The following is a 13,597-nucleotide window of genomic DNA, read 5'->3' on the forward strand; positions in this document are numbered from 1 at the left end:
TTCCGCCTTCTAGACAGGGTCAAACAAAAGCTGCCAAGAATTCTAAGAATTGGATCTAATAGAGTGCTTTATTTTAAAAAGCAGTCTCTTTGGTATAATCCTCATAGTAATCTAGTAATCTCAGATGAAGAGATAGGGCTTTAGCAAACTGACACAGTTTGCCCAAAGGAGGCAGAGTAATAGAATAAAAAGAGCAATGGCTTTAGAGTCGTGATAGGATTTGTTTTGAGTCTCAGTTCTACTACTTTATCACTTAGCAGTTAAGTGACAAGTGGGCAACTTCTCTAAGCCTCAGGTTCTTGATCTGTAAAATGAGGATAACAGTACTTATCTCATAGGACTGTTGTAGGATTCAAGGAGATAAAATACATAAATAGCTTGGCACAATTCCCAGCACATATCAAGTGCCTAACAAGGGGTAACTTTACCATTTAACCATTGATCCTGAGAAAGCCATTTAACCTCTTCAGCTGCAGATTTTATTTTCATACAATGGTACTGACAATATCTATTTGACAGTCATTGGGATGATAAAATATATGCAATTTTGTGTACAGGAATGATGTGTCTACATGTGCACAGACTAAAACTTAAAAGGACACATATCTAATAAATGGCAGACACATACCTAGAACCTGATTGTCTACGTTGAGTTCTCTAACTATCCACACATCTAGATACTCCTAACTCTATTCAAACATAGAAGAACATTTTCACACAACTCCAATGGGAAGACAGCAATCCAGAAATTCCCATGAAAATGAGATTTAAAAACAAAATATGCAATTACCTGAATTAAGGGCTCACTCAACATGCTTTCATTAACCTCCAGAATGGCGTTTTTTATTTCTTCATATGGCATACGATATGATCCTAGGAAGATAGCTAAAATAAAAGTTGATTTTATTAAAAAGAGAGCAGCACCACAATTTTAAAGCAGACATAAATAACTGATTTCCATTTCATAGACTTAAATATGAAATCTCTCACTAATATTAATCTACCTAATTATGAACAAACAAAAGTAGTTTCTGTTAGCTAAGGTTCTAATGTTTAGAGCTCATGAGTATTTATGTGTGTGTGTGTGCATTTATGTGTGTGTGTGTGTGTACATTTAGCCGCTAAGTCATATCCGGCTCTTTGCAACCCCATGGAGTGTAGCCCACTAGGCTCCTCTGTCCATGGGATTCTCCAGGCAAGAATACTGGAGTGGACTGCATTCCCTTCTTCGGTGGATCTTCATGACCCAAGGATCGAACCTGGGTCTCCTGCATTGCAGGAAGATTCTTTACCATCTGAACCACCAGGGAAGCCACGTGTGTATTTATATGGAAGATAAATCTACTAACAGGGCAGATAACTACATGCTAGGCATTTTAGATGAAGCTAATACAAAATAACCCATGAAAAGTTAGAAACTGTATCTCAAGTTGGCTTTTTAATTCAACACTGAATTTACTGTAGAGATTGTCAGAGGCATTCAATACAGCACCTCTCAAGGAAGACAGTAAAGTAACCTGACACTTAAAAAAAGCTATCAGTCTACTTTGCAGTTCTCCCACATAAGAAAAAATTAAAGTGTCTGAATCATCAAATGTTCTCTAAATCTCTGATGACATTCATGCAGTATGCTATTAGTTGCTTTTTATGTTGAATCATGATTTCCCTTGTCAACTTTTTCTTAATTGGATATATATTATGTCATATGGGAATAATTCAACAAATTATACCTAGAAAAGTTCACACTGACTCAGAAAACATTGCTCAATAATACATTTCACTTTCACCTCCATTGAACATACTTTTTAAAGAACATACATGTGTTCTTATCCCCAGAACATGAATATGTTCCTACGAATTTTTTTTTTTTTCATGAAGAAGTCTATATGGCTCCACTGTACCTAATGAAAAAGCATCCTTTCTGTCCAGGCAAACAATTATATAGACATAAACACCAAATGAGACCACCAGAATCCAAATAAATAATGTTATGAGATATCAACTAGCAATTAAAATCGTTTTGTGTTTCTTAAAAAAAAAAGTGCTGAACATCCACTTTATAAAGGAAAATAGACTGTCAGATAAGCAATGTACATATGCAGAACAATTATTAGGAGACTGCTTTTCTGAAAGCAACATTCCTACTGACAGAAGAATACAAATGATGAGTTATTTTAATCTGATTCTCTATAGCACATTCCTTCACAAAATAAACTCCCATGGTATTTCTTTGCATAATTAGAAATGCTTGATGTGCTGAAATTTCTCAAGCATAGTGTTTTAGTATCCTTAGAATATAACACAGCATAATGTGGTGACCAAAAAAATGCTGAATTTAATATAGAGGGAAGACTATATAGTTAAAAAAACAAAAAACAAAAAACTTCAGGCCTGGGTAAATGAAGATGGGTTTAACTGTCCAGCTACTTTAGCAAAAGTTGACTTAACGGCTGACTGGTTTGTTAAAGGCTTTAAGGTTTACTAACCAATTTTATAGGACAGTGGTTAACAACTCACTCACATCACAATTCCTTCAAATACAAAGCAATAGCAAAAAAAGGCTTCAACCAATGTGACTAATGAATACTCTAAAACCATCACTCTCAGGTCTAGGCAGAAGGAAAATAAAAATAACACTTTTCAACTCTGCCTTCATTCTCACTTTGGCCTCTTAACAATGCAGAATGATTAGTAATTTCCAAAGCCTTTTATTCATAAAAGTTCCACCTGGTCTGGCTAAGGCTAAATTGTAGAGGGAGTCCATTCTGGCTGAATGATAAAAAGGCAACCTAAATGATGTTTACACCGAATTTTGTTTCCAATAGATGCTAAATATATACCTACTGAAAGAAGTTACAACTTTGCTTTAAAAACATCCAACAATCCCTCACTACTAGCATCACCACCATTCCCTATGTAGAAAATATCACATACAAAGATTCTGTGCTGTTTTGGGATCCAAAATTCTCAACTCTTTCACTTTCTTCTTTGCAGGTATGGTCTTCTTTTCTTCTAAAGCTTCTGCATTCTTTTGAACTGAAAGATAAATGTTGATAGATAAACAATAATACTGCTAATCCAAATGCATGGACTAACATAAGTAAGGCATATTAACTACATTAATAAAGCTCATGCCCAAATCAATAAATAGGTTTATTTCATTAGTTCAAGGAAGAGGATGAACATAAAAATATAGACCTGTTTAGAGGTTTCCCTACAAATTAAATATCAGCACTTAAGTAGAAAAGATAAGCCAAATAGACCCAAAAATCAATTGCTGCTTCTTACCTAATGTGGAGCGTTAATTACTGCTTTACCAGGTTCCTACAGCAGCACAGGAATTAAACATATACTAAAATCTCCCTAATTTGGACTAATTGAGGAAAAAGGCAAACATGTATTTATCCAAAAATATGTTAAAATTAAGGCAGGTCTGAAATTGCTTTAAGGTTATCGAAGGTAACTTTACTGCCAAACAGGTTGCCATATGAAAACCCCTACTGCTTTGCAAAACAGATATTAACCATTTGCAAGTTAGACAAAAGTTAGCACTTATTTGCATACTCATAATTAAGGAACCTCAAAGACAGGGCCTTTTGAGTAAGTTTCCTTAGTCTTCTTCACCATATTTTAGTACTGTTTGCTTCCTTTGAACAAAAGATTTATTTGCCCTACATACCCTTGAGTTCCAAACAGTTAAAATGTCCTGAAACTGTGAAGAGCGACAGTGCCATGGAGGAGTCTTAGACCTCCCCCAAAAAAGTCTCCCCCATTACCTCCATCATCCCTCCCCTCAAAGAAGTCATCTCTCAAACCAAAGTAGAAAACAACATGCTGTCTGCAATGAGAAGAAGGCTTTATCTCAAATCCCTAAAGCCCTCCTATATAGAAATTCTACAGCTACCATTATATTCCTGTGTTGGTAGTTTACCTCTGCTAATATAAAAACAGAGTTGTAGGTGATGGGACCATGAAAAAATATGAGAAAAGTAAAGGAAACATTTTTCAGTCAACTAGAGTGATATGCTCCTGTCCGCAAACTCTTGCTGGTAAATTTTACCACAAAGTCACATGACCATCATCATGCTGGTTCATTATTACTTTTACAAAATATAACTGCATTTTCAGGCAATTACTATTTTTATTATATTTACTTATCTGATCTTTGTTAAGGAGATCACAAATGAGTTATTGATTTTCTTCTTTTATTTAGAGGAAAAGTAACCCACAAACACAGCACTTTTTTTTTTTTTTTTTTGCTAAGGTTTATGTTCACAGATGTGTGCATCTGGAAAAATTTCTACAAGGTATCAAAATGTTGTGGGTCTATTAATACTCCCTTTGTTTTCGTCCTACAAACTATAGAAAAATTAAATAGACTTACAATAGAAATCAAACAAAAATAACCACTAAAATCCTAACAGTGCTAAGCTTTACAGGTGTGATCAATTTAACATAATGCAGCGTTCAAGCAGGCTAGATAATTACACTTGACAAACATGATCTTATGGGAGTGAAAAGTAGTTTGCCATGTTTACTCAAGAAAAGAGAATTATTGGTACTGCTAGAAGAAAAATGACTTTAATATATTTTTTTATTTTTTTATATATTTCTTTTAAAAATCATCACAAGTGTTCCTCAAAGGATCTAGGAGCCCAGTGCATTTCCTATAAATTAATCAGCATATTAATTTATCCTAACTTTCAAGACACTTCCAGCTGAAGACCACTCTATATAAAGAAATGACAGTCCAAGAGTGAGTCCTTTTGTCATAAGAAAAAAGTTATCTGAATTTTACTGAAATTACCTCTAGAATCTTTTAGAAATGTGTGATAGTCAACAAACAAAATAGTCGAGAAAAATATCCTAATCATTCAATATGCTTTAAATCCCAGTATGGGAGACTAAGAAAGCACATATACAGTGAAAATGCTATACAGTATGAAAGATACATTATGATTATCCTACAAACTAAGAGACTCCTGAATAACCCAAACATACATAATGATCATTTTGTGCAACATCATATTTTTGCTTTTTTTTAATTAAAATATATTTCAATCTCTCCCCTTTTCAAATAAACAAGCTACTTAAAATGAAGATTAGATCTCTTAAATGCCCAGAGTTCACAGTTTTATTTTCTGAATGCTTACATATTTTCCTTGTATTATACTTTGGTTTATCTTGAGTGCAAGAAATGGGCTTCCCAGGTGGCGCCAGACGTAAAGAATCGACCTGCCCATGCAGGAGATACAGGAAACCTGGGTTCAAACCCTGAGTCAGGAAGATCCCCTGGAGTAGGAAATGGCAACCCACTCCAGTATTTACACCTGGAAAATCCCATGGACTTAAAATGAAGAAAGTGGGGAAACCCACTACACCATTCAGGTATGACCTAAATCAAATCCCTTATGACTATACAGTGGAAGTGAGAAATAGATTTAAGGGACTATATCTGATAGACAGAGTGCCTGATGAACTATGGATGGAGGTTCGTGACATTGTAGAGGAGACACGGATCAAGACCATCCCCATGGAAAAGAAATGCAAAAAGGCAAAATGGTTGTCTGAGGAGGCCTTACAAATAGCTGTGAAAAGAAGAGAAGCGAAAAGCAAAGGAGAAAAGGAAAGATATTCCCATTTGAATTCAGGGTTCCAAAGAGTAGCAAGGAGAGATAAGAAAGCCTTCCTCAGCGATCAACGCAAAGAAATAGAGGAAAACAACAGAATGGGAAAGACTAGCGATCTCTTCAAGAAAATTAGAGATACCAAGAGAACATTTCTTGAAAAGATGGGTTCGATAAAGGACAGAAATGGTATGGACCTAACAGAAGTAGAAGAAATTAAGAAGAGGTGACAAGAAAATACAGAAGAACTGTACAAAAAAGATCTTCACGACCCAGATAATCATGATGGTGTGATCACTCACCTAGAGCCAGACATCCTGGAATGTGAAGTCAAGTGGACCTTAGAAAGCATCACTATGAACAAAGCTAGTGGAGGTGAAGGAACTCCAGTGGAGCTATTTCAAATCCTAAAAGATGATGCTGTTAAAGTGCTACACTCAATAGGCCAGCAAATTTGGAAAACTCAGCAATGGCCACAGGACTGGAAAAGGTCTGTTTTCATTCCAATCCCAAAGAAAGGCAATGCCAAAGAATGCTCAAACTACCGCACAATTACACTCATCTCACACACTAGTAAAGTAATGCTCAAAATTCTCTCAGCCAAGCTTCGGTGATACATGAACCATGAACTTCCAGATGTTCAAGCTGGTTTTAGAAAAGGCAGAGGAACCAGAGATCAAATTGCCAAAATCTGCTGGATCATCGAAAAAAGCAAGAGAGTTCCAGAAAAACATCTATTTCTGCTTTATTGACTATGCCAAAGCTGGAGTATATAGATACATATATTTATATACACCAAAAAATTATAAGAACATGTAATTGATATTCAATAGATTAATGATGGTGTTTATTTTGGAGGAGAAAAGTGATACTGGAAAAAGTAGAACCCTGAAAGACTCAAATTTACCTCTAGTTTGTTATTTCTTTCAAAGCAAAGATCTATAGTAAATATGAGAAAATGTTAGCATTTGTTCATTCTGGGAGGCTGCTGTACGGATGTCTGCTATATCAGCCTGTGCAAAGTTCCATTTTTTCAATATAAAAATAAAATAAAAATATGACTAGAGTGCGGCTTAAATATGCCTGTCCTTTTTTATAGTTTACAGACTGTTAGTCAGACTTGGCAATCCCCAGGACAAAGTGTAAACAGGAATCAGAAAGAACAGGGAAGAGAACAAAGGGAAAAAAAAAATATATATAGGTCAAGATTAGTCAGTGTGGAAAGCAAGCACAATTTTGTTTTCAATTGTTTGTGAACCCATTTGGTGAGGGATAACACATTTGTTTACCAAACCTTGGAAGGAATGGCTGATGCAATATGCAGTGGGAGATTGCATCTCCATCTCCGTTTTTAAGCTGCATATTACAGCTGTGAAGCTTCCCCTCTCTGCATTGCCTACAGCTGTGCGCTAACTAAGGCATCCCACAGAATGGTAGATTTCATCCTGACACCTGCATAGTACCCGAAGCCATGGGAATGGCATTACCAAGAGTGTTCCCAAAGTTTAGAGCACATTAAACAAAACTAATGGTTCTAATGGTGGGAATCACACAAACACACACATAATGATTTCCTAATTAAGGAACAAACCTTACTGGTTGTAGTTCAGACAAGAACCCTCCCAAATCAGGCAGCACATGTTACTGCAAATTAACATCTGCATAACTAATATACTTGTACACCTGTTCATTAAGCCAATTACTGAACACTGCTAAATGTCACCAGAACACTGTTTAACAACATGCATAGCTAACATTGTATATCTTCAACTGGATCTCAGTACCTAATCAGGTAATGGATATTTTAGGAAGGACAAATAAAATTGGGTTAGAGGTTTTAGGGAGGGTTTCCCTCATTTGAAATAATCATTTAAATATCAAAATTGAAGTATAGTTCTTACTTCATCCCAGTACTTGACAAACGTGGTGGTGGGAGCCCTTCTGGCTAAACTTTAACCTCAGTGAACGACTTACTCAAGCTTACCTGCAAATTGGCTCAGCCTTTGTAAGTAGGGACTGATCAAGTACCTACAGGCCATTGCATACACCCAGAGGACCTCCTGTTCTATCAAATTTCCTAATTCATGTCACAAATCAGTAAGTCCAGCAAGAAACCCCAAGACCTAAGTGTGTCAGAGAGGACTGGGAAAACATCACTGTAGGAATTATGAGGCTAAAGCCCAGTACTGCTAGGCTAATAGGGCACTTTTTATTAAGAATACAGTTTGGGCATTCATAATATCCAGTTTTTTCTTTCCTAATGTGGTCCACTTCAAACTGGTACAAGTACTGCATACAATCCATTTTAATGCAGAAGGCAATTAACTTTTTTGAACAAGAGAGAACAAAATAACACCCCAAGAGATGTGGAATCAGGGCCTCAACTTGACAATGTAGGATTTTTCAGTCTGGGTTTCAAGTATACTGAGCATGTCTAGAAGAAGTTTAGCATTCTAGATCCCACCAGGGACTTATTCAAATGACAGAAACTGGGAAACTATTTTATAGTAGTTTAAACAGTTAAAATAAAGTTCTTTTTTCTAAAAAAGAAACTTCTAATCTCCTAGATATTTCTACGTAATTGCCCAATAATTGTCTCCAATTTAGCACATCTCTTGCCTGACTCCCAAACCTGCTTTAGTCTTTTTCTCAAAAAATGGCAACTCAATTCCAATTGTTCAAAAAAAAAAAAAAAAAAAACACAAAAACCAAGGCACAGTCATCATTGACTCTCTTCCTTCACAGGCCACATTTCAGTCTTTAGCAAATCCAGCATTTGAACACTTTTCATCATCTCCACTTATACTGAAGGGTTTCAAGCCATCATTACTTCTAGCCCTTCTTTATTTGTGTTCAGTCGCAAAGTCATGTCTCACTCTTTGCGACCCCATGGATTGCAGCACGCCAGGCTTCCCTGTCCATCACCAACTCCCAGAGCTTGCTCAAACTCATGTTTGAGAAGGGGATGACAGAGGATGAGATGGCTGGATGGCATCACTGACTCAATGGACATGAGTTTGAGTAAACTCCGGCAGTTGGTGATGGACAGGGAGGCCTGGCCTGCTGCGATTCATGGGGTCGCAAAGAGTCGGACACGACTGAGCGACTGAACTGATCTGAAACCTTGACATAATAAGTGCTTAATAAGTAAGTATCTAGTCCTTCATCCTCTTCCTTTTGCAACTGAGATCAATTTATTCTTGCTTCAAGTTTTGAAAATGTGAGTAAATGTTCAACCTTTTCCCTGCAAAGTAACACCTAGGAGTATTGTTTGATAATTCTGTTTTTCTAGTAGTGTTCACATAATCAAACACATTTATATTCCTGATGCTTTTGAAAATGTGTCAACCCTACAGGGACCAATGGTTTAGTCCCAGAATATAACTATCTCTTATTTATTCTCCATATGTTCTCATATGATTTTATCATATGTCTACATGTAAAATGACCATAAAAACAAATCAGCCTTAATAAAATTATAAAATGAGTTTCTACCATGCCATCAATATCTAGGTAGAATCAGAGCTCTTAAGCAGCTAGAATGTTTGATAATGTTTCATAATGTTTCACTTGGGATACATTGGTTTATGAGAAGATGAAAATCTGAGTTCCATAAACAAACAAAGAAACACATAAATCAGAACTCTGAATTTCATATAATATAGTTCTCTTACTTTATGTACATAAAAATATTACTGAGTATCTCAATTTGGTTTGTTGCTGGCTGAGCTCAATGGGAAACAACCACAGTTACATTGTCTCTGTTTTCCCCTTTTGGATTCCAGCCGGTTTCAATTTTATCTTTCAACAGTAATTTTCTTTAGTGCAGAAACCACGTCATCCTATTTTGTTGAAGGCAATTGAAGTATTAGAAAAATTTTGAGAGTGTAGAAAAGGAGATATTTGAAGTTTTCATTTCTTTTATTTTAAGTCAAGTTTAGTTTGTTGGTGACTTTCTATTTGAAAGCAGTAAGCAATATGTGAGATTACTTTCGAAATGTTGGGAAGATATGTTCAGAACAAAATCTGAATGAGTTTAGAGTTACCCTGTTTTTAAGACAAAAAAATTCATAACCCTCTTCCTTCCCCACCTATCATCCTGTTATACTATCAAGAATTTTGAATTCTTGACCCCATCTCCTTGTCCCTCCCTACTCTGTCATCTATTTATAATCTGGATTTGAATACATTCATAACTACAGAATCTAAATATCAAGATCTCTATAGGTAGGGCCTCGGGACCTATATCTCTTAACAACTCCTGAGGTAATTCTAGATATCAGCAAGATTTGGAACAACTGTTCTCTGGCATATAACACAACACTTTGTAATAGCTCTTAAATAATCCCCAAATTGAAATGTGCAAATATCATCAACAGCAACCCATGGAAGTCCTGTTAGTAACTTCTTCTACAGCTCAGAATCTAACACTGAAGGAAATACCTGCTCAATAGCTGGGCACACCTTAGTGACAAGTGATGAGATTTTAAAGGAAAGCAAATGATACTTATGGCATACTATTTTTAAATCAATTATCAACTAGATATATTCCCTGAGAGCAAGGATCTTGCCCTATATTTCTATAATCTATCACTATGCTAAGTACACAGAAGTACACAGAAGTTTTAAGAGTAAATAAGAATGCATTTTGCACATTAATTAAAAACACACATGTATATAATAAATTGATAATACTAAAATTAATATTAGATACTAGGGTCTCTCTTCCTATTTTATGGATGCAGTTATCACTATGCAAGAAGAGAAGGGATAGGAAAAAGCAATGATTTGTTGTTGAAAGGAAAGTGAAAGGTAGTTAAAGACAGATTCATTCTTGTTTGACGTAAACATGTTCCTATTTTTATCACGTTGCTGAAAACAATGAGGACATGTAAGACTTGGAATATGCAAAAGAGCAAGACGGAAAATATTTGATTCTATGAAAACTAGAGTTTTCAAAAAAAAGGGAGAATTCAGCCTAACCAAAAAAGACAATAAAACTAAATAAAATTCTGCCTAAGCAAGCAATTGGAGTTTGGTTTCATTGCTTTTACACATCAGGTAGCTGCCTGTATGCCTCAGACCAGCGGTCCTCAACCTTTTTGGCACCAAGGACCAATTTCATGGAAGACAGTTTGTCCACGGACTGGGGGTGGGGGTGGTTTCAGAATGATTCAGGCACACTACATTTATTTGCATTTTATTTCCAATCTAATGCCACCACTGATCTGACAGGAGGTACCGGTCTATGGCACAGAGGTTGAGGTCCCCTTGCCTTAGACCAATAGATCTCAAGAACCAAACTCTAGCGAAAGTACATAAGAATACTCTGTTTAATGTCAAGGTCAATTTCACTTATGTTCCTAACTAGTAGCAGGTTGATACCACCTATAACAATGAGAATAATGATAACCTGAGTCCAGCATGTAAGCTATTCATCAAGATAAAGTAAATCAACTTCCATGAAATCTATTCCATGGATGCACTTAGTTTAATATCGAGGCATCAATAACCATAACTGGTGTATATGGGTGTGTGTGTGTGTGTGTGTATCACTAAATAGATCATAGTTAGGTGACTTCCGTTTAACAATGAGCTTCCATGAGGTACTTTATTTCACTAAATGCCAGAAACAGTTTGGATTGTAAGCTTTTAAGAACTTAAAAAAAAAAAACAGCATGTATAAAAGAACAGCATGTATACTATCTATGGTGAAACAGATCCCCAGCCCAGGTGGGATGCATGAGACAAGTACTCGGGCCTGGTGCACTGGGAAGACACAGAGGAATCGGGTGGAGAGGGAGGTGGGAGGGGGAATCGGGATGGGGAATACGTGTAAATCTATGGCTGATTCATATCAATGTATGACAAAACCCACTGAAATGTTGTGAAGTAATTAGCCTCCAACTAATAAAAAATTAAAAAAAAAAAATTGAAAAAAAAAAAAATGTTTTTGGCTGAGGGCCCAGCTATGAGAAACTCTCTCCTGTGAGAACTATCTTTTAATAATACTATGTTCAGTGCTATAGAGCATTTTAAACATAACTGCAGTATGAAACAACATAAGTCCAGTATTTTATTATAGAATAATTGGCAATTGCCTTCCGTGTACCTCTTATTAATTTTTGAGACTAAAAGGTAGATAATAGAGTCCTGTATTGTTTATAAATGAATACATAAGATAAAAGCAATGGTTAAGATTAAATACTAAATCTCAGAGCAAAGCAAAACTCAATGTACATTGTATCCTCAACACATCGCTCCCCAAATTTTCTGAAATCTGAAGAATTCAGATATAGCTATCACCATATAAAGTCAAATACATCTCAAAAAGATTAGAATGAAACCTATGTTATGTGTACAAAGCAAACAAACAAAAAATCAGAAATCCCTTGAATTGAAGGTTTTACTGGAAATGTAAAAGAGAAAGTAATAACCGAGGTAAGAAGAGAGCTGCTAATAGTCACAGACAGCAAATAAATTTGACTGCATCAGGATAGCAACCTGCTGACACTTTTTCCTAGCAAACTATCTCTAACCTGCTGTGCTTGCTATTAGGCTGGCCTTTACTTCACCCCAGCCACTTCAGTCCCATCACTGTAGGGGCTCATTGTTGCCTTCCTTGTGGCTGCCACCGAAGTGTGCCTCTGCTTTCAGTCAGGAATTCTTTCAATCTGAACTGAAGTGCTGGTCCTAACTAAAGAGAGGGAGCAGGACGCAGTACATAAAGTTTGGAACAGAGGTGTCATAAAGAAATATAATCAAATTAAAAGCTTCAAATTGGCTAATAAGAAATGATAGATTCCTATTTCTTACTGGAAAGTGGTAAAAAACATGAACTCCAAGCTTGAATGTGACAATCCATGAAGAAGAATGAAAGAAGTGCTAACATACCTAGCTTTCTACTCAGAGCTCACAGAAATAATCTGAAAAGATACTTAAAAGGGCAAAGATTACATCTGATATCTGGTATAGTATTTTTTATTTTTTGCGGGGGTGCTTTCCTGATGGCTCAGATGTTAAAGAATCTGCCTATTTTTAAAAGCTGAGGTATACAAGATACACTAGGAGTTAGTAAATAGAAAGGTAAATGGTTATACTTCCTTAAAATCACCCTTGAAGCTTGGCCACTAAAAGACATGCATTTTAAATTAATTACACGTATGACATGAATTACTATGCATACTTTTATTCTGGGTGCCTAATATAGATGAAAAGATTCCAGGTTCTCAATTTAAGCAATATTTGTCTATTGTCTACCTAGGATAAGTCTACCTAAAGTTAGAAAAAGTATGACAGGACTCCCAAATGATTGCAAAATAATTTGTGCTCACCTGCCTTTACAACTGTGCTGTCAAACCTGTATCTATCCATTAAGACCTAAATAAAGTATCACTTTCTCTATGAAACCTCCAATTACCTCTACATCTTTGCCTTCTACATCACTGCTAGGGCTTCTCTTGTGGCTCAGCTGGTAAAGAATCTGCCTGCAATGCAGGAGACCTGGGTTTGATCCCTGGGTTGGGAAGATCCTAGGGGAAAGGAAAGGCCACCCACTTCAATATTCTGGCCTGGAGAATTCCATGGACTGCATAGTCTATGGGATCACAAAGAGTTGGTCACGAGTGAGTGAATTTCATTCACTTTTCACTGCTCAGGTATTTCCACGTGTTGCCCTGCTTAACTGTGGTTCATGTATGCATCTTTTTGCCTTTCCTAAGTTACAAATTCACAGGAAAGACACGTTTGATACAACTTGGTCTCCCACATCCATCCCACCTCCCATAGTATCTAGAAAATGACACTCAAATATTATGTGAATAAAACCTGTGAAATGTGAGAATGGAAAATGATTAGGGTGTAGGAAGAGAAATGTGAATTTGACGCTCTTCTATATTTAATATGTAACTGAAGCCTAAGCAGAGATTGAACAGTCAGTGAGAAAGAACTCAGGACAGAAGATTAGACCC

At 36.2% G+C, this 13,597-nt stretch overlaps 1 protein-coding gene across 2 annotated transcripts in view; it reads right to left on the minus strand.

Moving 5' to 3' along the window:
- The window catches only part of DIAPH2 (diaphanous related formin 2), a 950,551-nt gene that overhangs the window by 526,945 nt on the left and 410,009 nt on the right, over nt 1-13,597 (minus strand). For both annotated transcript variants that reach the window (XM_043895289.1, XM_043895287.1), the window contains 2 exons: nt 2,935-3,036; nt 791-885 (listed from right to left, as the gene is read on the minus strand). In XM_043895289.1, coding sequence (XP_043751224.1) covers nt 791-885; nt 2,935-3,036 — 197 coding nt within the window. The remainder of the gene's footprint in view (nt 1-790; nt 886-2,934; nt 3,037-13,597) is intronic.

This window comes from Cervus elaphus, chromosome X (genome assembly GCF_910594005.1).
Source record: "Cervus elaphus chromosome X, mCerEla1.1, whole genome shotgun sequence".
Taxonomy (NCBI): domain Eukaryota; kingdom Metazoa; phylum Chordata; class Mammalia; order Artiodactyla; family Cervidae; genus Cervus; species Cervus elaphus.